This window comes from Marmota flaviventris, chromosome 4 (genome assembly GCF_047511675.1).
Source record: "Marmota flaviventris isolate mMarFla1 chromosome 4, mMarFla1.hap1, whole genome shotgun sequence".
NCBI classification, from domain to species: Eukaryota; Metazoa; Chordata; class Mammalia; order Rodentia; family Sciuridae; genus Marmota; species Marmota flaviventris.
Window position 1 is genome coordinate 24269974 of NC_092501.1, and position 25409 is coordinate 24295382.

The 25409-nt window shown below is 47.2% G+C and overlaps 1 protein-coding gene across 1 annotated transcript in view; it reads left to right on the forward strand.

The window, feature by feature from the left end:
• Positions 1–315: 315 nt before the first annotated feature.
• Col17a1 (collagen type XVII alpha 1 chain) overlaps positions 316–25409 on the forward strand; it is a 45558-nt gene continuing 20464 nt past the window's right edge. Inside the window, exons 1-23 of the mRNA XM_071611703.1 lie at positions 316–346; positions 3378–3440; positions 4977–5021; positions 5968–6072; positions 7022–7153; positions 9381–9428; positions 10403–10438; positions 10941–10988; positions 12438–12581; positions 13857–14015; positions 14651–14722; positions 16556–16633; positions 17411–17482; positions 18625–18786; positions 19173–19253; positions 20592–20636; positions 21575–21760; positions 22344–22565; positions 22906–22935; positions 23298–23324; positions 24129–24155; positions 24267–24329; positions 24970–25074. Coding sequence (XP_071467804.1) covers positions 316–346; positions 3378–3440; positions 4977–5021; positions 5968–6072; positions 7022–7153; positions 9381–9428; positions 10403–10438; positions 10941–10988; positions 12438–12581; positions 13857–14015; positions 14651–14722; positions 16556–16633; positions 17411–17482; positions 18625–18786; positions 19173–19253; positions 20592–20636; positions 21575–21760; positions 22344–22565; positions 22906–22935; positions 23298–23324; positions 24129–24155; positions 24267–24329; positions 24970–25074 — 1981 coding nt within the window. The remainder of the gene's footprint in view (positions 347–3377; positions 3441–4976; positions 5022–5967; positions 6073–7021; positions 7154–9380; positions 9429–10402; positions 10439–10940; positions 10989–12437; positions 12582–13856; positions 14016–14650; positions 14723–16555; positions 16634–17410; positions 17483–18624; positions 18787–19172; positions 19254–20591; positions 20637–21574; positions 21761–22343; positions 22566–22905; positions 22936–23297; positions 23325–24128; positions 24156–24266; positions 24330–24969; positions 25075–25409) is intronic.

Genomic DNA, 25409 nt, shown 5'->3' on the forward strand with positions numbered 1-25409 from the left:
GGCAACGTAGCAAGACTCTGTCTCAAAATAAACTAAAATATAAAAAGGGGCTAGGGATGTAACTTAGTGGTTACATAAGCATCCCTGGGCTCAATCTCTGGTACAGCAGAAAATAAATAAAAATAAACAAATTAAAATGAAATTAAATAAATGAATCAATTTAACAAAAGAATTATGGATGGAAGTGAGTCTAATTTTGAAATTGAAAACTTGAATGATCCCCTCATTCTTAGTGCTAGTGAAGTGATCCAAACGTCCAAGAATTTAAAGCTTATGCTATTTGACAGAGCTTCCATTAAGTGGTGCTTTCGGAAGATGGGTGCACAGGTGAAGCCTGCCATGAAAGGCAGGCTCAGGCATGAACCCGGGCAAACCTTTCTTTTCCTTATGCTGCACTTTAAAAAATTACCAGCACTTCAACTGTTCTAAACAGAATGCTGTAGTTCCCATAGGATGATCCTAGTCCAGATTTGTGCCTCAACCCATCACTTTCTACTAAATAACTCTGAGATATTCCTTGTACATTTGGTTTAACGGGATCCATCTCCCAATTGTCTGGCAGAGAATTCTGTATGATCATGGGACACACGGCCATTTTTCACTTCAGACTGAAAGATAGGCACCTACCTGAAAACTACCTCAGCAGGCTCTATCCACACGGTGCCTTCCACTGAGGCATCCCAGGCCCTGAAGGGGCTTCTGATTTCTTAGCAGGCTGTCTCTTTGTGCCTTCTGAAAATTGGGGAACCCTTGGATTTTTGTTATAGAAATTGAGGCTTTGTCAATGAAATTTAGAGAATAGATGCCTGAGGTTTTTTTCTTTTTTTTTTTTTTTGCTTGTCTATTTGTTTTTTTGTTTTTTTCTGGATATGGAAAGAACAAGCGGAATTTATCAAGTTAGCTGTCTGGAGGCTAAACACTCACCACGCAGAGCTTCATGCATCTGCCTTAATGGCTGCAAGTGGAAACAAAGCCAGCCCATCCCAGTAGTAAATTTCAATGAAGGATCAAAATTAAACAATAACTTGTGGGTAGTAAATCTTTCTATTAATTGTTATAAATAGTTCCTTTCATGGTAATATTTCCTATCAACCTAAATGCCATCTTGGAGTTAGTCACCTCCCAACTGGCAACCAGATATATTTAAATGTTCAGTCTCCCCAGATGCCTTCTAGTCCACAGCTAATGACCAATTGGAGGAGGAAAAAAAAAAAAAAAGTCAGAGAGAGGCTTCATAGTTCCCAAAGGTGATTAATGCTTAAACTAAGGATGTAAATAAAAGAGGGTATCCAGTTGCACATAGGTTTGCATGAAATGGTTATATAGGTGGTAGTCACAGTGTGAACATAGTCACAGGCCAGGTGTGGCCCTTAATGAGTCCAGACACCTTTATTAAACTGTTTATGGAGCCCTTTCTCTTAGCTCCAGGAAACATACCTATAAAGACATCCTGTGGCATCTTAGATTCAGCTAGAATTTTTTCCATGATACTTCATTCCTTGCCTAGAGCTACATTTAAAAGACACCAATGAGCAAGAAGTTGGCACATCTGACCAGGCCCTGAAGCTAACTGTGCCAGTCTCTGTTAATTTCACCACAGAGTGGACCAGCTGGTTTCATGAAGTCTTGGTTTTCAACTGGGAAGTCCCCCAGAGATACATGATGACTTTCATGGGCCCTACACACTTTAGCTTTCATGGGCCTCTTATACAATAAAAGAAAAAATAACTTTTTTTTTTTCTTTTTCTTACTGGGGATTGAACCAGCTTCATCCCTAGTCCTTTTTACTTTTTCTTTTGAGACAGGACCTCACTTAGTTTCCTAGGCTGGATTCAAACTTGTGATCCTCCTGCCTCTGACTCCCAAGAAACTGGGATTATAGGCATGTGCATTGTGTCTGGTGAAAAAATAACTTTCAAAAATTATATTTTACAGGCTAGGGTTGTAGCTCAGTGGTAGAGCACTTGCCTAGCACACGTGAGGTACTGAATTTGAGCCTCGGCACCACATTAAAAAAAATAAATATATTGTGTCTACCAACAGCTAAAATTTTTTTAAATTATATTTTACAACTGCATTGTCATCGAGAAGAATATAATCAATGTTAGGGTGTGACCCATTTTAAGAAATTTTTTTATTTGTTCTAATTGTTTATACATGACAGTAGAATACATTTATGCATTTTGATATATCATACATAAATGGAGTATAATTTCTCATTTTTCTGATTGTACATGTTTCAGTCATTCTACAACCAGGTACAATCAGAAATTGATTTTTAAAAAATTTAAAACATTTTTGTGGATTCTACCCCTCCCAACCCCCACAAACACGTAGTGGCTCTCAGCACTGTGTCCACTGTGCCCAAAGTGGTTAGGCAGACAGAGGGTGAGCAGAGAGCTTCAAGCAAGGGGCATCTAGGATTTCAACCCTGGAATCCAATCTGAATCACAACAAGAATGGATTAGGGCAGGACAAGAAGATTAGGGCAGGGAAAAGAACTACCAGTAAGGGAATCTTCTGGAACTCGAGACTGGGCACCATGGCAAGAAGAGCCCAGATGGGATGCAGGTCCTTTCTGTGCATTCCTGTGTTTAGGCCTTGAGCTCCCAGCCACACTCCTCCCCATCAGCCCTACCTCATATCACCCATGCTTTCCTTTTCAGAAGCAGAAAGAATGGAGGAAGAGCACAGAATGCTGCAGAAGTGTATCTATCTACCCACACATTGCCATAGATTGCACACATATTTTCTTCATCTATTTTTTCCTACTTTGCATATAAGCCTCTGAGAGCTGGTGTGTTATGAAGAGAAAATTCACCTCTGCAAAGGGTGAAATTCTATGCACATAGAACAATTAAAATGATTTTCATGCTGATTTAAGTCCATCAAGCACCATGCTCACATCCAAACTCTAAATGGTACAGCATGATATATCCCTGAAGCTCCTTAGAGAACATCAAACACTATGGAATACATCAACATGAATTTGCTAATAACACACTAAGTGTCTTGAAAATTATCCTTCAATTATTTACTACTTTGGCAGAGAATAGAGGTTTATAGTCAGACAAGGATCAGGGTACCAAGACTACCATATAAGCTCTTTGATGCTCAGCAGAGAGCAGTCTGATCTATTAGATTTCAAAAAATAAGATCCCAGTACAAAGGAATAGAATCCAAAGCGGGACTATAAAATTCAGTTACAACTAATGGCAAGAAATCAGAATGATTCTTGTAAAAAAAAAAGATGCACAAGAAAGAAATCCAGTTTGAATTCTAAAAATCAAGTTCTCCGCTTGACCAGCAGCAACCTATACTTGCTAAAAGCAATGGTTAGAGACATGGCTGTTCATGGTTTCTGGCTTTTCCAGCAGGTGGCTATGGGATGGATGTGACGAAGAAAAACAAACGAGATGGCACTGAAGTCACTGAAAGAAGTAAGAGCATCTGAATTTTTTAAATTTATGATTGTTTCACTATAAAAGTAAAAAAAAAATAGAAACAGAAAAAATAACATTTATAATTCTACCACAACCACTGTAGAACTTACAAACATGTTCCTAAAGGAATAAAATTCCTTTCCTGAAGAGGGCTCTTATTGGTTTTGATTTGAACACATGTATGCAAAATAGGTCCTGGCTTTTCTTCCAAGATGAAAATTGCCATTTCCAGAGCTGGGGATGTGGCTCAGTGGTAAGCACTTGCTTAGCTTGTGTGAGGCCCTGTATTCAAACCTCACCACTACAAAAAGAAAAGAAAATTTCCATTTCCATGGATAGTTTTTGTAATGACCAGTAATTTTAATGACTGCATAATATTCTGTTAAATAAATCCACTAATTTATTTGACCATTTCCTTGTTTAGGGATATAAGGCAACAAAAATCTTAAAGTATAATATCCCAGTTATTTCAGGGCTAAGTTGAAATAACACTGGTGTCACAGTTGAAATCTACACTAAGGATTGAAAACAGATACATTTATTTTGTGAAACTGCCCAAATGATGAATTCAGAGACATTTAAACTGTCCCCCCTAGCAACTCTAAATTAGGGAGGCTTTTCACTTATTCTGTGACTTTCATTTATTTCCACTAAAAAGCTCCTGGGTCCGTAGACTTGGAACTTTAGGTTAGGAAATAATTTCTTTTGATGTGTCAACGAATCCCAAAGGTCTGTACAATGAGAGGTTTAGTGAAAGCTCAAGGACTATTATTCAAACCAAACTGCCACTTGCTCTGAAAAACCATTCCCTTTTATGCTTTGAATGCTGTTTCTGCTACATTCACTCGTGGTCCTGGTAGGTCAACCGAACTAATCAGGAAAATGCAGCATGAAGATAGACGGGCAAATGAGACGGAGCAGGTGCCAACAGCACAGCCTCCAGTGGCACAGAATGACCCTGTGCCATCTCCTTCCTCTCTTCTCCATTCACACCTCTACCCAGATGCCTGTGTGCCTGCACACCCACATACATACATGTGCACACGCACACACAAGGGAAGTCGGCTCTTAAAGACCACGCCCTTGAAACGCTTCCAACTTCTTCACGAGGCACCTAGTGACATCATCCAGGGTGTTGGTCCTGCCTGCCTGGGGCACTTTGGAAGGGAGGGCAGGAAGACAATGTTCCTTGAGACAAGAGGGCCTGACCCTTCTTCCAAGTCAAACCCAAGACTGGACTGGATCTCACTGTCAATGAAGAGACCTTGACACCTAGACAACTCATTTCTCAAATCAGTGCATAACGGCTTTGGGTTCCAAAGAGATATGAACTTATTTTCCAGGCACCCTGAAATCCATTGCTATTGCTCATGTTTTCACGCACAATGGATCAGATCACACACTTTAAGCCACAAATATGCAAAAACTATGTTGAACCAAATTTAATACGCTTAGCTCATGACAGAAAACAGGCCTTGCCAAAATACACAGATGTCAGTACATCCCCTAAAACCTCTTCTTTGTCTTTTCCAGTTATCACTGAAACAGTAACTACAAGACTTACCTCCTTACCACCAAGTAAGTAACTATCTCATAGCTTTCTTCTCAGCAGGTCATGTGGGAAGGCCCCGTATGGTAACCTTGAACCTGGAAGCTCACTCTTCAATGAACATATCCCGAATATCTAAGAATTTTCCCCCCTTAACAGCTATATTAATGTTGATATGTGGACCACAAAACCAATCAGTTTGAAGTGTGTGGTTCACCAGCCGTTAGTATATTTACAGAGTTGTGCAGCCATTGCTACAGTCTAATTTTAGAACATTTCCATCACGCTCCAATAAAAACCCTCATGACCATTAGCAGTCACTCCCCATTCTCCTCCTCTTCTCTTCTAGCTCCCAGAAACCACAAATCAACTTTTGGTCTCTACAGAGTTGCCTGCTATAGACAATAAAATATCAGAAATCCCATCTACCTGAGCATTGAGTAGCTTGACACCTCTCAAACTTCCATTGGACTTTTCTTTTTTCCCAGGAGCTCCTTGGGTTTAGTAGATTCTGTAATAGAGATAGGGCCCCAAGCTAGCCGGGATGGGGAGAGGCTGCCCCTCAGCAGGGGAGGCCAGAGCAAAGATGGGCTGCCAGATGGAACTGAGCGCTGCCATATGTCCCTCCAGCACTTCTGGCAGCCGCTCTGTCTGGACCTCGACCAGGCATTTGAAAAGAGCAAGCCCAACCAGGGCCTGGGCTCAAGGAGCCTGTCCTCCTCAGCTGCTTTGTCCTACTGAGAAACTTGCTGTGCTCCATCCAGAAAGCTTTACTTTCACATTCTGAGGAACATGCATTGCAGCTTTTGGTACCCAAACAAGCTGGAGCTGGGTAGCTTGCACCTTGTGGTGTAGGTGGGAGAAGAACTCAGCCAGGAGGGTGCTGGTGAGGTGCAAGGGAAGGCTTCCAGAGGGCAGGGATGCTGGCACCCTGACTCCACCCTGAAACTCTCATCTGGTTTTTGGTTCCGGCAGAAGGGGGAACCAGCAATGGCTACACCAAAACAGGCTCTCTGGGTGGAGGGAGCCGGCTGGAGAAGCAAAGCCTGACCCATGGCAGCAGTGGCTACATAAACTCAAGTAAGTGCCTGCAGGTGCCAGGGCTGGGGGAAGAGCAGGGGACAGGGACAGGGAGGGGGCCACCAACAAAGACCAATGAAGGAGTCAGGCAGATGGGATTCTGAATCAGTCCATGAGAGGGACAATTACAGCTACTTTTCATCCATTCCAAATGTCCCAAAGAGTTATCCAAATGACCCAGGACCCAGGGAAGTTGCCACATTTATATCATCCGCATTCAAAGCCCACTTAAACTGGATCCATTTGAATAAAGTCCCAATATAAATAACTATAATTAATTCAGAAGACTTTGGAGATAGGTGGCTGTTTTCTTAATCAGTCACTTTAAGCCACCTCTTTGAGGGAAGGTGTGCACATCCAGGGTTCACAATTTGAGTTACCAACAGCAACAACCAGAGAAACTCCATGATTGGGTTAGTGAGCTAAGAGAATCCGGTGACATGTAATTCCACACTGTGCAAGGTCCCCCTGGGCAAGCATCCAACACAGGCCCATTGTTCCCTGTGAAGCTCTCTTTCAAAGGAAAGCAAAACAAAGCAGAGCAAGGCAAAATAAAACAAAAAGGAGTGCACACAACCCTTGAAGCACTGAAGATATCCTATAGTGAAACTACAAAGGAAAACCCAAGGTAAAGAACCCGCCCTACCTGAGGACGGTCGCTCCACCGTGGAGAACATTCTAAGCCATCATGCAGGGCTCCTCGATTAAACATCAGGTGCTAGTCCTGGCCGTTTCTGTGCACTGTCATTAGTCCCACGAGGGAAAGGCAGTGGCAATGATCCTGCCTTCCCACTTCTGAGCAGCCCCCTCTCTCACCTGTGGTCTGCTGGGGTCCCCTGTGCCTCCTGCAGGGCCCTCCCTTAGTTGTGAGCTCCTGAGTGCTCCTGGCTAACGTCAGCTCATCTCTGCCGAAGGCCCATGAGGACCTACCCTTGTCCCCCGATTGCAGGTGGAAGCCTCAGGGGCAATGCCTCTACCTCCAGTTACAGGAGGGCACATTCGCCTGCCTCCACTCTGCCCAACTCACCAGGCTCCACCTTCGAGAGGAAAACTCACATCACCCGCCATGGGACATACGAAGGTATCAGCCCCCAGACTGCAGGAGAGAACCTCCTTCCTGCCTGTGACACCTCGCTTGTCCTCTGAAGATGCGTGGATGGGCCCCTGGCTTCCCCTGTGTCTGCACCCCACCCCTCCTTTCTCCTACTCCTTCCTCCTTGGTTTCCTTTGTAGACTCCCATTACTTGGCCCACCTGGTCACTTTTTCAACTAGCACCTGATCATGTATTTAGCATTGTGTGGAGCGCCTTTGTGGGTGTTCAGATGAATCAGACACGGATCTTGTCTTCAAGGAGTCTACATTCTGATAGATAAGATGACAGACTAAAAAGCTATATGGTGCAGAGTAGGAGGCAATTATCATCTTCAGCTGAGGAAATCAGGGAAGACTTTATGGAGGAGGTGACATCTGATTTGGGCCTGATGTGTAAGATTTTGGCCTCCAGAGATGGACAGCGGGGCAACCCAGGCAGAGGGAGCAGCGGCATAAGCACAGACAGGCAGGAGCATCCAAGGCTGACAGAGAAAGTGGCAGAGGCACTTATGAGAAGAAGAACAGGGCACCCGATTCAATGCTAGGATAAGATATTTAGACTCTATTCACACACAATGGGGAACCACGGAGGTTTTTATTTATTTATTTATTTATATTTTTATTTTATTATTTAGCACTAGGGATTTGACCCAGAGGTGCTTTACCACTGAGTTACATCCCCAACCTTTTTATTTTGAGACAGGGTCTTGTTAAGTTGCTAAGGCTGACCTCTCACTTGCAATCCTCCTGCCCCAGTCTCCCAAGTTCCTGGGATCACAAGTATGCACCGCCACACCTGGCTCCACATAGGTTTTTAAGCCAAATATTTGAGTTTTTCAGTCCATCATATTTGAGGTCCAAGACTAGAATTCTGTAAGAAATGTTGCAGAAAGAATTGGCAAGAAAGGGCTGAACACAGGTGACAGATTAAAAGGAAAGCCACAATAGTCCAGTGGAGGGAAATGTGCAATTAGGTTGGTAACAGTGGGGGAAGGAGGTGACATGTATTAGACGTAGAATCGACAGGTTTGGCAGTTGATCAAACATAAGGAGAATAGAAGGCAGCAATGTTGTTAGTGTTCCAAGCACAAGTTGGGCTAATGGTGGTGCCAACAACTGAGACAGGGGAGTCCAGTGGAGGACCATCCTTGAGTGAATTCAGTTACTTGGTCTTAAAGAGGGCAGCAAGTAGGCAGTGGGCCTGGGACCTGAGCTCGGGGAAGAAGTCAGAGCCAGATACCCAGTCAGGAGGCATTCTCACAAAGAGGTTGGTGGAAGCTGGAAGACCGAAGGGTTTGCCAAGGAAGGGAGTATCAGAGCAGGAGGGAGCCGTGGAAGATAAAGCTGGAGGAAGAAGGCTGAGAGAGGAGGAAGAGTCGTGGACTCTAGTGGAGAGGCCAAGAACTTGCAGCAGCGCTGAAGAAATGCTCAGTGCTCAGCTCAGGGAGGAGTGTGGAAGAAGCTACCCGGGCTCCATGATAAGGCCGTTGGAGTCCTGGTCATCTGCAGGAACAGCTTCAGTGGGAAACCAACAAGCCAGTTGGGTTTAATAGTGAGAGCAGAGAGGTACCAGTGATGGAGAAGCAGGATTAAGGGACTGGGTATCCTAGTAAGTGATAGAAGTGGGCTGACACCCCAAACTGGGAGAAGTTGTGCCTCTGGATGGAGCATGAGAGCTGCAGGAGGGCGTTGGGAAGCCCCTCATCAGACACAGTGACTTGCATAGCCCAGTGCTTACTGATCCAGGGCCTGAGCAGGGGCTTTTACTGTGCATTTGTGTAACAGGGTGTGCATTTCTTCACAAGTTCAGAGAGTTCTCTGGTGCTAAAGAATGTTTGCTTAATCAGAGGCAGGTCACTTGCTCTAGCATTGATACCAGGGCAGACTAAGTCATGCCATGATGACGTGACCAAAAAAAAAAAAAATGGAAAGGGAAGGGAAGGCAGGCCTACTTTCCTGTGTTCATACCCTCCCCCTTCTGAGTAGATCAGTGACCAGAGTATAGTGCTATGACCAAGTCCATGAGGGTCGTGTTCCGAATCATGGGCCTGCTCCGTTTATCATGGGAAATGACTGCTGAAGAGCACAGCCCACTCCCCTCTGGAGCACCCTTGGCTATCGAGGTTCAGGAAGGAGTGGATGGCACCACCCACTCTCTGGGAAGCCTTAAGTGACCAAGTGGCTACTTTTACCAAGTCTTTCATCCCCTCTTTAGGGAGCTCCAGCGGCAACTCTTCTCCAGAGTACCCCCGGAAGGAATTTGGTATGTTCTCTCCTTATTTTCAAAAGAAATGTTCAAGAGGGCAAATGCCCAGGAGACAGGGTGGGAGCAGAGGACATCATGAACTAAACGACTTCTTCTAAAGGAGTTGACCTCTGCTGACCTGTTGTTCCCTTGTTCTTCATCCTGAAGCACCTTTAGAGGACTATTAGTCACATTACTTGCTGTCATAAGCATTTGCTCCTGACACTGTTAAAGTGTTTATACAAGGTTCATGGTTGGACAGATACTCCCTGAGGCCAAGCAGTAATTGTAGGGATTCTTCCTTCCATTAGAGGCACAGAAAACTGCCAGCAGAGAGGAGCAGTGGTTACCATGCCCAATGCCCAACATCCCAGCCCCTCCATGACAGCCTAGTTCAAAGGGCCACATCACATGCCTAGTGACAACCTAGGCTGCACATATTCACTTGGCCTTGAGTCTTGGTTCATGTTCATGATATCTTATTGTGCAGTGAATTAGTGATATAAGCATTGATGATTCAGTGATTATCATTTTATTTATTTATTTACACTGGGGAAACAAAGGCAAGCTTTAGTGAGCAACTTAAAGGGACAATATGGCAGCCTCTTAAAACATTTAATTGGTACAAGTGGATCATGCTCCCAGATAGAGTGACTTAGCTAACAACAGCTAATAGCTAATGGTAGTTAGTGTCAACTAACTCTAATTTTGTGTGTGTATTGGCGGGGGCAAGAGGTACCAGAGATGGAACCCAGGATCTCATATATGTTAGGCAAGCACTTTCCCACTAATCTACATCCCCAGACCTCATTCAGTGACTTCAACACCCTAAATGTGCTAGGGCGTCACAAAATGTCCTCACCTATTGAGCATTCACTATCCGGAAGAGCCCCTGCAGGATATTAGACACACTATGAAACTACCTCCATGACAAAAGTATTCTGCATGCCACTCCTTACATATGCCTAAGATGACATTTCTCTGTTTCTCAGCATCATCTTCAACTCGAGGACGGAGCCAAACACGAGGTGAGTGCTATCCCTGGCTTCAGTTCATTTATTCGAGGAGCTTTTTCTGAGCAGCTAACATGGGCTAGCCTGGAGCCAGGCAGGGTGAGGCAAACAGGAGAATAAGGGATGGTTTCTGCTGTCCAGTTAACACCGTAGGTTTTAGATTTCTCTCACCAATGCCTGAGAGACCACAGAGAAAGGAGGGAAGCTTGGTCTGGCCATTGCGAAATGGAGAGGGGGAAGGGCATGGTTGGCGCTGAGTGCAACAGAGCTTGCTTGCTTAGACAGCGGTCTCTGGAGGAGGTCTCCAGGTGCCTGGGGGTGTGCATTTGGCAGGTGAAGTGAGTAGAGGGATGTCCCCTTTTTAGCAGCATTCTTTTTGGGAAACTTAGGTTTCCCAATCCCAAGACTTAGAAATCTCACAATAGCCCACAGATGCACCCACTGCTCAGAGCTCAGCTTCAGGGCCTATGATCCTGGCTCCTTCCCTCACAGCCTCTCCGTCTCTTCTCTTGTACAGAGAGTGAGATTCGAGTTCGACTGCAGAGTGCATCCCCATCTACCAGATGTAAGTGACACTATCTTGCTGCAAAGGATCCAGGAAGCCTTGAAATTCAATTACATGTGAATTTAGCATAATGTCACAGTGTGGGCTAGTGCTGAATGTGTGTGTGTGTGCTCATGAGCATGCCCTCAATCATAAAACATCTGTAAAGGCCTTCTGGGGGTTGGGCTCTGGGCCAGGTATTGGGGTTAAGTTGCTAAGTAAATTATGGTCCCTGCTGTTTAGTTGTTCGCAGACTAAAGGGGACATAGTAGACCAGCCAGTCATCACTGCTCAGTGTGGCCAGGGAGCAGGGAAGAGCTGCTCCACATCAGCCCAGGGGGCAGGCACGGGTGCCAGCAGCCAGAGAGGACTTCCTGGGTTAAGTGTCCCTTAAGGGAGACTAAAGTGGATCAGAGTTAAGATTAGAGGATGGGGCCAGCATGAGACATCCAAGGAACATCTCAGTCTGGTGACATAATGGCAGAGAAGTTCAGGTTAGGGAAGGGTCAGAAGTATATGGGCTTGAACTTCATCTCAAAGATCAGACATTCCCCACTCTCTGCATTGGGTCATTAGACTCCTGTGGCTGTTGCTAGAGGGTATTTGACAACATTTTGAAATGAACCCAACTTTTAGGGCAGGAGCCAAATACAAGGAATAAAAGAAGGAAGAGCTGAGATGATGGTTTAGGTCACAGACAGGGGGGTTGCCCGCAGAGTTTAGCAGCTGGGGTCAGGGGCACTAACTCCAGGCCTGATGCTTTGTCACAAATCCTTCCAGGCATGGGGTGTTGAGCTGAAAGGATGAAACTTTCCAGGCCAGGGAGGGAGGCTGGGCCCCAGCACCTATTGTCTCCTCCTATGCGCTACCTTTGTGTGATGTCTCCCTTCTCTCCTGTCTTCCACTTTGGGAGGAGGTCAGAGGAGCTGGCTCCATTGGTTTACCTTGCTACAAAAAACATCATCCAGACAGACTTGAAATTAGGTCACACATAAATGCAGCACAATGTTTTAAGATTTCTGGGCCACAAATTCCTTTTGACACTCCCAGACATACAAGGTCAGGACCTGACATCTGAGGTATCTTGAGCAGAGGAGGGAATTACTGTTTGTTTCAAAGGAACGATCTAATTAAGGGTAGAACAATCTGATCTGATCTAAAGTTCTCTATCTGCCTGATCCAAGATGACCATGTCCTCCAGCTACAGAGTCACCCCGAGGTGTCCGATGAGGTCTAATTAGAAAATATCTCCCCAGGATGCTGATCTCTTATGAGAGGCACTGTATTTATGAGATTATTGATATTACAAATGGCCAGGTTGATAAATCCTGTAAATTGGGAATATGCAAAAATTATAAAGCTAACCCAAGTCCTAGTGTGTGAAGCAGATGTCCTCAAAGTTCCTCCCACTGCAGTTGGACACAGGAAAGAATCCTGGGCCTAAGGATTGACTTTGGGATTCTTGTCCAGGGACAGAATTGGATGATGTGAAGCGTTTGCTCAAGGGGAGCCGATCAGCAAGTGTCAGTCCCACCCGCAACTCCTCCAACACTCTTCCCATCCCCAAGAAAGGCACCGTGGAAACCAAAATGGTGACAGCAAGCTCCCAGTCAGGTAAGCATGACAGCCCCCAGGCTGCCATGAGGGATGGGAACATGGCAGCAGGTTCATTCTGGCTGGAGAATTTCACTGTGCTCTGGCTCAGACTTTTCTGACATTTCCAAAAACCCGGCTCGTCCAGCCGTGTGAATTTGTGGGCCACACATTTCTTACCAGACTGTTCAGCCATCCCACAGTCACCCAGTGGCCCAGTTCTAGATCCTAGAGATTGTCCCCCAGAAGGTTTCCACATTGAATGTGTTGACCAGGTTCCCCCAGTGAAGAGAACTGGGGAAAGTTGCAGTGTCTTCATTCATTCTCTAGTGACAACTTATTATATGCCTCCTCTGTGCCAAGTGCCAGGCATTGAGGAAAAGCACGAAATGAGAGAGACATAGCCACTGTCCTTGTGGAGATGAAAGTCTCTTGGGGAAGTCAAAGAGGAAACAAGCTGTCCCCAAGTGTTTACCAAGGAGTGCAAGGGAGGTTCTACAGGTAACAGGGAGACAAATGAGCAGGTCTTTGGAGGGAGGTGAGGAAAGAAGCCAAGTCAGCTCCAACGGGAAGCTTTCCTCTCATTTACTCCTGGGCAATAAAAGCCTGGAGACCCTGACCTTGCTCAGATTTTTCCTAAAGGAGCAAGCCTCGGGTACTCCATGACCTGGCTGACTAGCTCGCTCTCAAAGAATGATGAGGCAGAACCGGCATCAAATTTAAAGAAACAGAAAAAGGCTTATCAGGGCCAGTACTTGCAGATCTGGTTTGCACACAGGAATATATAAGGAGAATTTGACCAGAGAAGTTCACTACCTTGCAGTGTGTCCTCAGACCTGAGGGCTCCCCGGCCAGACATACTGCACCCTTGCCGTGGTGCCTGGAGGTCTACTGAGATTAGCTTTGAGGGTCTTATTTTTTGCTCCTAAGGGAATGGCTCCCTGCCATCTTTGAAGATGAAGGAGCCAGCAAAGGACCGATAGGCAGATCATTGGTGCAGACAGCCCACCAGGAGGTGAGGAACAGGGTTTAGGAGAAAGGAGTAGACCCCAAGGAAAAATCAATCTTCATATTTCACTAAGAGCTGGCAAGAATTTCTAATCAAAAAGACCAAGTTTTTATCAACTTTGAGATTTCAGTCAAAAGTAGCCCCAGACTGCTCTGAACTGAGGGAGCTCCTATGGGACCCTCAGTGCTAAACCCAGGAAAGTCCCAGGAAGCAGAGCCAGCTAAGTCCCACGGTAGGGAAATATTTATTTGTCTGTCACTGGAGCAAGTGTGTTTTTTTGCTCCCAGTGTCAGGGACCTACGACACAACGATCCTGGATGCCAACCTTCCTTCCCATATGTGGTCCTCTACTTTGCCTGCGGGGTCCTCCATGGGGACCTACCACAACAACATGACAACCCAGAGCTCATCTCTCCTCAACACCAATGCCTACTCAGCAGGATCAGGTAAGTGGCAGCTGTGCTCACTGCTCTCATCCACAAAAATCACAATCGTCCCACCTCTACCCTGGAGCTGAATGACTCCTCGGGTATCTGCCATCCTAGGGCTCCTGAGAGGTTTCTAGAACCAAGTGTCTCAAGAGTTTCTCACTGGAACTTAAGTTCAATTCAGTCTAGAAGGTATTTCTCCTGCTGAGCCCCTAGTAGAGAGGAATATACAGTATAAGATATCAGAAAAAATATATAAGGATAAAGGATATAAAAAATGGATGCAGGAGAATTGCATCACTCCATGCAAATTGACTCTGGGATCTTGAGCAGTCATTTAACTTCTTTGAGTTTCAGAGACCTTCTCTGTAAGATTGGGTCACTAACAGGAAAGACTTTGGCTGAATCCACTGTCCACTACTGACTGATCACCTGTTGACTAGAACCCAACAAACACCATAGGCTAATGTTTGGTTCTCTGCTGGAAGGCAAGAGAACTGAATATTAAAGTTTTTCCTAAAAACAAAAATGTATACCGAAATATAAAAATCCAATCCTGGCATTTCTGCTGGTATTGCCACAGTATCCAAGTCTCTGCCTCTGCTCTGGGTTGAACATCCCTCTCCCCCCACCTCTCCCTCTCCCCATTACAGTCTTTGGAGTTCCAAATAACATGACATCCTGCTCTTCCACCCTGCACCCAGGACTCAGCACCTGCTCCTCAGGTCAGTGTCACCATCTTTTTTTTTTTTAAAACATCAGAAATTTATTAGTTGCTCAAAACATTACATTGATCTTGACATATCATATATCTTACATTTGTTTCAAATGGGGTATGATTTCTTATTATTCCCAGGAGTACAGATTGCAGGATCACATTGATTATACAGCCACATTTATACATACTGCCATACTAGTGTCTGTAGTGTCACCATCTTGAATCACCTTTTCCTGGCTATTGACTTTAAAATATAAGAATGTTCTTTCCTGAGGAAAGTAGAACAATTTCTAGAGAGGATGTCCTTTCTGCCCATGAGCACAAAGGACTTTTCTCCATGCATTCTGTGACCCATAGCAGAGACCGCAGCTGCTTTTAGAAGCTCAATTGCAGATAAAGCTCAGGATCCCAAGGAGAAGTTCTAAGGGAAGGGGGCCCAAGTCCATGCGGATGTGCTTATTCTGTGCTGATCCTTTATTTTCTGGGAGAGTTGGTGAAATGGAAAAAAAATGGACTTAGTGAGTCATAGCTTCGGACATTTTCAGGGTGAAAAGCATTGTTAATTTAGAGGATCTTATTTTAGATCTTTTAAAAAATATGGTAGTTCAGGGCTGGGATTGTGGCTCAATGGTAGAGCTCTCGCCTAACACGTGTGAGGCTTTGGGTTCAATCATGTGCCACATAAAAATAAACAAATAAAAAAAAGATATAAAAAAAAACTTTAAAAGATATGGTAGTACATCAGAAGAACCACACTATGGTAAATAATGTTACTACTTAGTTTCCAATGCAAGCATATGACAATTTTAAAGAAACATTTGTTTTCACATGTATCATAATAATCCATATGGTAATAAGTTGCCAGTCTTACCTTTTTGAAAACAATCTGCCTTCTTCCTGTGATATTGCTGCTAATAAACATAATGACAGGTCTTCTTTACTTACTTAGCTGGTATAGCTACAAGTGCAAATTTAACGATCAGATTTCCAATAACTCCAGTTGACTGGAATCCCTCCAAAGTCAGAAGACCCCAGTTTCATGCTTCCCCCCCCCCTTTTCTACCTTTGTATTTTGTTTTCCAAACACTTGACTGAGCCAGGCCCCCAGGTAATATTGGATCCATGATCCTGAGCCCCAAACTCTAGATAGGATGAAGGAACAGAAGCTATGACTAGGGAGGAGTGGGCTTCTGGACATTGGCCTTGGAAGTCCTAATGCAGGTGAGAGGAGTTCCATGGGTTTGAGTCAGGAAAAGAAAGAGCTGAAGGGAAAATGAAGAGCCTTTCACATAGTGTCTCTCAGCACCACTGTCTGCATCCCATGTCCTCGGCATCCCACACTGTGTACCACGTCACCCCAGGGTGCTACAGGGAACAGAAAACCCTAGGAATATTTTAGGATTTTGAGAAACACAGCAACATTGAACCCTGTGTGAACTACTACTGTTAAATTGTGTGGACCTAAGTACTCAGCAAATGGGACTGTAGCGAAATTTGCCTTGGAGTGGGGAGGTGGGAATATTAAAAAAAAAAAAATACTGTCACTAAGAATAAGGTGAGGGATTCAAGAAAGTTTGAGAATCTGTCATCTGCAAAGGTAAGTGTCTTGAAAATGTTTGGGGGCTGGCATTGTGGCTCAGTGTAGAGCACTCACCTAGCACGGGTGAGGCACTGGATTTGATCCTCAGCACCACATAAAAATGAATAAATAAAATAAAGGTATTGTGTCCATCTATATATAAAAAAGAAAAGAAACTGTTTGGGGGGTTCCAGGAGGCTGCCGCAGCGGGGGACATCCTCTGTGCACTCTGGTCTGACCTGTTCTCAATCCCTCTCACAGTGTTTGGCATGCAGAACAATCTGGGCCCCAGTTCGTCTGCTCTGTCCCACAGCACGGCCACTGCCACCACTTCCACAGGTTCGTAGTAGCTGAGGCTTGGAGCTCAGGGGTGGGGTCATGACATCTCTTTAAGGCTACAGTTCACATATCCCTTTTCAAAAACTGAATTTGAAGGACCAAAGGGCCTCTGCAAAGCAACTGACCTTTCCCCAAATGGCCCCTCCCCAACTTAGAGTTGTCAATCTTGCTCATTTACTGGCTGAGACATGAGTTCAACATACAGGGCAGCCTACCCTGTGACATGTCACCTGTATACCCCGTGTATCTCACAGCCCAGTGGGTCAGGTCCCTGCTCCCTGCCCACTCCTTGGCAGTCCACTGTCCCTACAAATCAATCAGCTAGTTTATTTTATGGTGCACCCCCCAGGTTGCTGACCCTGTGCAAACCTGCAGGGAGGGAGTAAAAACAAAAATGATGTAAGGCTCAGCCTTGATTTCAACTTGCCTGCTGTTCAGTTAGAGTGGAAAGTTCAGCACACGGGAAAGGAAAGGGGGATCCTGTAAACACCAGGAACTAAGTAATGTACAGCACAAAATAGGGGTGCAGAAGGAAAGAGGCAGAGGACTTCCTGGAGGAAGTGGCCTTTAAAACACCCTAGAAGGATAAGGAAGATTGTACCCAGGAACATTCCATCTAAACCCTCCTTGCTTCTCTGTGGCTGGAGAGGGTTGATTTCACAGCTGCTGATCTCCCTGGGGAGGCTGCCTCTCTGCCAGGGCTGATCAGGCTGCTCTAGAGTAGCAGGACCCACCCTCCCACGCTGGCCCAGATCATCAGTGGTCCCTTTTTTGCAGCATATGGTGTGAAGAAAAACGTGCCCCAGAGCCCTGCCGTCGTGAGCACCGGTGTATCCACCACCTCTACAGGTGAGAGCTGTTTCTAGCTGCCACAGGTCAGGCTGGCACATGGAGAGAACTGCCCAACTGTGACATGCAACGTATAATACAAGAGGATAGAGTCCCTGGGTGTCCTGAGGTCCACAAACACAACCCCCCATGGATGTTTCCATGAGATTCAGATTCAGAGATGAGCATTCCTGCGTTTGACTGGGGCTGCCTGTCCCAGGAACAGGAAGCTCCGTGCTCCACAGCTGCTTAGGGTCTGTCATCACCCTTGCCCGGAAGCCCTTGGCCTTTTCCTGTTACCTGTAACCATCATAAGACCCAGGAGCCCCTCGGAAGCTGCCAGCATCCTCTCCACTTCCTCTAGAACCGTTATCAACATGGGCTCCCACCATTGTTGTGGTCCTGGTGCATCTCCTCCCATTCAGAAACCCAGAACTGCACACATGCTAGGCGAGCGCTCTACCACTGAGCTACATCCACAGCCTTCGTTATTATCTTTTGAGACTGGGTCTCGCTAAGTTGCTGAGGCTGGCCTTAAACATGCTATCCTTTTGCCTCAGCCTCCTGAGTAGCTGGGGTTATAGGCATGTGCCACCACACCTGGCTAACATTCTTTTTAAAAAAAAAAAAAAATTATTTATTGAGCACCTCCTTTGTTTCAGACAGACACTATACTAGGTGCTGGGAGAGACAGTAAGCTGGCAACTTTGGTGGAGTGAACAGATGACAAACACAAAGACAAAGTATACAAGATAATTGGAGAAAATGACACAGATTTTAAGAAAACAATGAGTCACGTGGGAGAGATGGTGAGGGTGGAATGCTTTAGATGCAGTGGTAATGAAAAGCCTCCCTAGGAGGGTAAGACAAGCCTTCCATGCTTGTTAAGGAAGGACCTGCCTGACAAGGGGGACTGTATGGTGAGGCAGCTGCATTGACCAGTCACCCAGTACTTCTGTCATTGACCCAACCTCCTGATGGCCAGGCCCAGCCAGGCAGGGAGGGGTGCTTTGGTCCCAGAATGCTTCATAGCACCACAGTCAGTGAGATCGGGAGGCTCTACGTGCACTTGCTGATCTCTTTCTTCTGCTGCCTTCTTCTTTCCTCCTCCCTCCCTCGATCGCTTCTTTCTTCTCCTTTCTCCTGGCTTCTTCCCTCCCCAGCCTCTACCACCAATGTCCAGAGCGATGACCTCTTGCACAAGGACTGCAAGTTCCTGATCCTGGAGAAAGACAATGTGCCTGCCAAGAAGGAGATGGAGCTGCTGATCATGACCAAGGACAGCGGGAAGGTCTTCACGGCCTCCCCTGCCAGCATCGCAGCAAGTACGCCAGGGACCCCCACCCCCCACGACTGGGGCTACAGGAGAAAGGCAAATGGTGTAGGAAATGGTGTCCTAGCAAGGTGGTTTCAGACAGTGTAATCATGAAGCCACGGTTTTCCCATTCTAATGAAAAATGTCTGCCTGAATGGAGCCTCCCAGGGTCTCCTTGAATGCCAACCAATGAGCCAGGAAAACTCAGGCAGAGCTCCCAGAGGGGTCCTTGGACCACTTCAACTCTCACAAGCACGAATGGGGGAAGTTAGCCCCAGGAAAGCTGGGCTCTCTTCACCAGGGTACCCTTGACCTCCCCAAGCAGCAAGGAGATGTGCAACAGGCCGGGAGGGGTGGAGAGAGAATACTCCAGATTGTCAGGGTTTGTGCGCACAGCTTCTTTTTCAGAAGACACCCTGAAAAAGGAAAAGCAGGCTGCCTACGCTGCTGACACTTGCCTGAAAGCAGAAACTAATGGTAAGAACCAACCTGACTGCTGTTCCCATTGACTTCAGTCAAGCCACAGTTCATTTTTCTTAGTCTTCTGTGACTTTGATACTCAAAAGGGGGCTCCAGGAACCAGCAATTGGCAGTACCTGGGAACATGTTAGAAATACAAGTAAGACCTTGATACTCAAAGTGTGGATGTTGGAAATGCAAGTGAGACCTTGATACTCAAAGTGTGGTCTGGGGACCAGCAATACCTGGGAGCACGTTAGAAATGCAAAATCAAGCTCCGCCCCCTGCACTGTGTGGGAAGCTGCATATTAACGAGTTCCCCAGGTGGTATATATGTGACATTGAAGAAAAGCCCTTCCCTGGCTTGTTACATGGGTATTTTTTCTCACCTTATTAGTTCTCCCATGATTTTCAGAACTGATCAAAAAATGCTTTGTAAAGCCTTGGTTATCATCTTCTCCTCTTTCACGTTCTCCTTCTTCCTTCCCTAATATCTGAATTCTTTCTTGGGTCTCCACATTTCTTCTCAAAGTCCTGTAAAATCTCTCCAAACCACTGATTTTAGGGAATTCAGCAAAGAAAGGGAAAGTTAAGCCATGGAGCATTTTAAAATTTTTATTTTATTTAGCCATAGAGCATTTTAAAATAAAGTAAAATAAGACAGCTACCATCCCAACAGGGCAGGAGACTAACCTGACTCAGTCAGCAAGGTTAGTAATTCCTCATTTTTTTAAGGGTGGAGCTAGGCTGTGAAGCCAAAAGACCCTTTCCAGAATCTGATGAAAACTATGCGCAAATTCCCAGGAAATTCCACACATGCTCACAGTAACAACAGAGACTCACACACAACCTTCCTCCAAGCCTGTCCTTGCTGGATTTCCCAGTTCACACTCCAACGTCCCAACCTGTGCACCTGTGCTCAGAGTCCCTTAGCCAAGATATCAGAGTAGGGATGGGGGTGTAGCTCAGTGGTAGAGTACATGCTTAACAGAGTCCTGAGTTCAAGCTCCAGCACCAAAAAGAAAAAGAAATCAGTCATGTCCCATGAGCACATTTATTTTTTTTTTGAATAAACAATGATCTTCCAAAAAATGTGTTGAGGTTTAGGGTTTAAGGTTGTAAGAGAGTTAAACACTATCCATTCTTCCATTACGTGCTTGGCCAAGCCATGCCTTCATCAGTATATTTTTGTAAATATCAGCCTCCTGAGGACTGAGTTGCTAGATGTCCATAACGTTGCTGTTCTGCGAGGTGCCTGAGTGGCCAATTGACCTAACGTCCTAAACCTCACAATGGGCAGCCTATGGGCTCCTCCAGTTTAAAAGCTCAGGTCTGAACTTGTGTTTGTCTTTTTAGGAGACTTGAAGACCATATCCACAAAGGGCAAGGGCACCTCCGCAGGTGGGTGAGAGTTGGGGACCCTGCAGGGACAGGATCCAAGGGCTGGTTATACTTGGTCAAACAGATTATGGCCCTTGCCTGGAGCCAACACACACTTGAGCCACCCAACTCAGGCTCCCTGTGGGCACAGAAGGGCAGGAATAGGGTAAAGGTGGGAGTGGGCAGGCTGTGGGCTGGTGGTGGCCTCAGAAGGAATGTAGCCCAGGGGATGTTGCTTTGCGGACCCCACCACCCCTAACTGGCAGCCACTATAAGACCTAAGGTCCAGGGTCTCCAACCAGGGCAGGAGCAACATGATGGGGCTACTCTGGGTTTCTCCAGAACCTCCCATGTGGGCCCAGGAGGACACTAAGCCAAGCACACTCCTGCCCCCTACCATTTTTTTTACCTCCTATCCTCACCTTATGTAGGAGCACACTGAGTCTTACCTCCCCAGAAGTTAGAGAACTATAAACCCTGAAAAAAATGTTTAGGTTTACTGGACTGAATGTAACTCTAGGCACTGTGGAGATCACAAAGAGCGGGCTGTGTCCAGTGGTCCTGGAGATGGGGGAGCTTTAGATTCAGGCCTAATAAGATGCAGGAGGTTGTGGCTTTGAGCTGCATCTCTGCTAATTTTTTTTTTTCTGATTTCTTTTTGACCCTTATCTCATCTTACTCAACAACTGTCTGATGAAGTAGGGAATCTTTTAACTCCATTTTATAAAGAGGAAACAGAAAGGTTAAGTGACCTTCTCAGGGTCACACAGCTCTAGCCCAGCATTGTCAGACTTCCGCTCCTCACCAGCCATGGCCCTGTGTTAACATGGAGTTGCCCAGGAACTTTGAAGTCCCTACTCCCACTCAGGCCCACAGGAAGTCACCAAAAGCTAGAGAATTTTGAGGGAAAACAACAGGAGCTGCCTGCATTCACCCCACCTTCCCTGTCTCTTCCACAGATCTCCATGGCTATGACCGAGGCGGCGGTGTTGGTGGAGGTGGAGGCGGTGGTGGCGGGGGACTGTGGGGGGGTGCACCTGCCTGGTGCCCCTGCGGTTCCTGCTGCAGCTGGTGGAAATGGCTGCTGGGCCTGCTGCTCACCTGGCTGCTGCTCCTGGGACTACTCTTTGGCCTCATTGCTCTGGGTATGTGCAAAGGCCTAGGGGCAGGATGCAGGGTGGCCCCCAAGTCCCGCCACCCCTTCAGAAGGACAAGCATCAGAGAGTGGCCCTGAGTGTCAGGACCAAGAGGCTTGAGATCATAGGCACAGACCTGGTGTTCCTGCAGATGAGGACACTGAGCCCCAGGAGGCACCTGGCCATGGTCATGTGGCCAGTGAGCTCCTGGTCCCTCCCCACCCTCCCTGGACCCGTGGCAGCCTGCTGTGTGCATTTGGCTGCCCCTCACAATAAGGTCATGTCTTCGCATTGCCACCTTTTCCCAGCACCTATGGCTGTGTTCCTGCCATCTCTCACTCCCCCTCACAGGAGAAGAGAGGGCAAGCTTTGGCACCCAGCTCAGGCGACAGGCCAGGTTTCTGTACGGCTCCGGGAGGATGCTGAGGAGCTCATCCTCCTGTGGCCTCCACAGATTGTCTCTGCATAAGTAGTTCAGCAACTTGTGCCTAGCAGAATAAAGCAGCCCGTGGCTGGCTCCCCATGCGGAGGCTCAGCGAGGCAGGCACTGGGGAGAGCCCTGGCTGATGTCACCTGTGTCTGTCCCTTCCAGCGGAGGAGGTGAGGAAGCTGAAAGCCCGTGTGGACGAGCTGGAGAGGACCAGGACCGGCGTGCTCTATTATGAGGACAAGATGGACAGGAGCAACAAGGACCGCCTGCAGGGAGCCGCGCCCGACCTGGGTACGGGCATAGACAAAGCAGGACTGGACATCCCCAGCCAGGAGGCACTCTGGCTCTTCGTGAGGAACAAGCTGATGATTGAGCAGGAAAATGGTGAGAGTTCAGCCAGTGCAGGGCCAGCTCAGCTGAGTCTCTTGCTGCTTTGTGTGGGTGTGGGGGGGGCCCGGGGCTACCACTCAGCAGGCTCTCAGTCTCTCTCTCCCCACACCTCTCCATATCGCTAAGAGGCAGGTAGTACCAGGACTGGGATCCCATCTTACAGATGGAAAAACTGAGTCCTAAAGAGGAGAATTGACCGAGATCACTAAACCCCGTGTTAATTCTGACTCCTCAGCTAGCTTTGGTTTCTTCCCGCCGCCCATGACCCCCTCTTATGTGCAAATGAAGGACACAGGAGATGTGACACTCACTCAGGATTTACTTTCTCTCGTAGGAAACCTCCGAGGAAGCCCTGGCCCTAAAGGTATTGCAGTGGACCCAGCCTTTCCCTGCTCTCATTCCTGCAGGTGGATTCTCTGGGTGGATTATTTTGTCCTTTTTCCAAACATGAAGACGAGGTGCTGACCCCCTTGTGGTTCCGTTGGGAGGGCTGAGAACTGTCTTTAGAGTCAGAAGATCTTAGCGTGGGAAGCGACCTGCGCAGCCTGTAGGAGAGTTCTGGCAGTGTACCAAGGGACACAGATGGAGACGGAGGGACAGATGGAGACTGCCATCCCATTGCCTTGACATATGGCTTCCATATTGTCAAACGGCTGTGAAGTACCAGGGAGAGAATGGCCCTTGGTCCCTACCGATCTCACAGTTTTCATGCCTTTCTCGTTTTAGGCGACATGGGAAGTCAAGGCCCTAAAGGTAAATCTCACATGGACATTTTCACCTTTATTATTAGTGAGGGTTAATGGTTTAAAGCAATCAGCATGGGTCAGAAAACCCCCTTCATAACGAGAAAAGTGACTGACATTCCATGGGACAGCTGCACAGTGAGGAGGAGGAGGTTTCCAATGCGGGTGACCCTCACAGGGTAGAGTAGCTTTCCTTGATCCTCTGACTGGGGCTGCTACACTTCTGTGTGTTTGGGAATTGCCACAAGATTGCTGGCCCCACTCCCAGAGTCTTAGCAGGTGTGGATGGGGTGAGCAGTCTTCAGTCTGCAGCCAGGGGTGCAGTCAATGCTGAGGACCACCACTCAAGAGGACAGGGTCACCCTTTGTCCCCAGATCAATCTTGCTTCCCAATAGACCTGAGTGCAGGAATGGGGTCCCTCCACTTAGTAGCCCTCTCCCTCTCCCTACCCCCTCGTGACTCCCTGCCCGCCCTCCCCATATACCCTGGCTCCCCCGCCCCCTTTCCCCAGCCTATAGTCCAACCCTGATGGGGATAAGTGGGGACTGGTGGTTCCAGAGCCCCTCAACCTGCAATGACCAGGTAAAACACTGGACTCCAGGTACATTTGAAGTGCAGATAAATGATAATTTTTTACTCAAAGTGTGTCCCGTGGATCTTAAGGGACATACTAGCACTAAAACTTTATATGTTGTTTATCTGCAATTCAAGCAGAACTAGACATCTGTACTTACATTTGCTAACTTTGGCAATTCCACCTGAATGCTCCTTTCAGGTCCTCTGACTGACATCCCTTTACCTTTGTTTCTGCAGGAGATCGAGGTCTCCCTGGGACTCCAGGTGTGTAACCTTCCGTGACCTCCCTCTGGCCCTGGTGGTGTTAGTGCTGCTATCTCCCAGCTGCCTGCTTCCAAAGGACATGGGGGCTGAGGTCTTCTTGTGTATCCACAGGTATCCCTGGGCTCTTGGGCCACCCAGGTCCAGAAGGACCAAAGGGACAAAAAGGCAGCGTGGGTAAGAGCCTCTTTTTCTATTCATTCATTTGGGAAACATTCATTAAATGCCTGCTGTGTTCCTGGCCCAGTTTCAGGGAACATCAGTTAACACAGAAGAGAGGCCCCTGCGGCTGTGTCACTTCCATTTGGGTGGGGGGAGATAATTAGCAGGGTAGGGGGCCAGTGTGAAGTGGGAAAGACTGAACTGGAGGACGCTGGGAGTCAGGGCTGAGGGTGAGTTACATAGGGAGGTCAGGGAGCAAAGACTTGAAGAGAGAGGGAACCAGGCGCCAGATCTGGGGAAGCATGTCAGGCAGGGGACAGCCAAGGCCAGTCCCAAGGGCAAGTTCAAGGAGCAGTTCAAAGAGCTCCAGGAGGCCAAAGAGATGTTGAGAAGAGTGGGCCGTTGGGGCCCTGAGACCAGCATAAGATGCCAGTCTTTCCCGGAGCGAGCTGAGAAGCCATGTGCAGGTTTGGGGCAGAGCTGGAACATAATCTACTCACATTTTAAAAGGTCACTCTGGCTTCTGGATTGAGCCAAGACTGCAGGGGCTAGTGGGGATCAGGGGCCAGGGAAGAGGCTCCAGGCCAGAGTTCTGTCAGTGAGAGGTGCCTCTGGGACCCACCCTAACTGTGACACTGGCCATTCCTATCTTTAGGAGATCCTGGCATGGAAGGACCCATGGGCCAGAGAGGGCGAGAGGGCCCCATGGGACCTCGTGGTGAACCAGGGCCTCCTGGGTTTGGAGAGAAAGGGGACAGAGGTAAGAGGCCATTCCTTCACGGGGAGGTTTCTGGTTTTGTTTGTTTGTAGTGGCTGGGGATAGAAACCAGGGCCTCAGGAGTGCCGGGCAAACATACCACAGCTAAGCCACACCCTCAGCCCCGGTCCTCCTTCTTTCCATCTGTCCCCTTTCCTCCTCCCTTCAGTTGAGCACTCTCCTTGAGCTGGGCCTGTGCCAGGCCCTCTGGAGACAGAAGACTAATCACGGGGCTTGAGAGAGGATATGGTCCAGGCCTAGGGCCTAGGAACAGCTGTGATTCCTGGAACCCAAAGAGGCCTCAGTGAAATGTCCTTCCAAGAGCAGGGTGGAGGGAG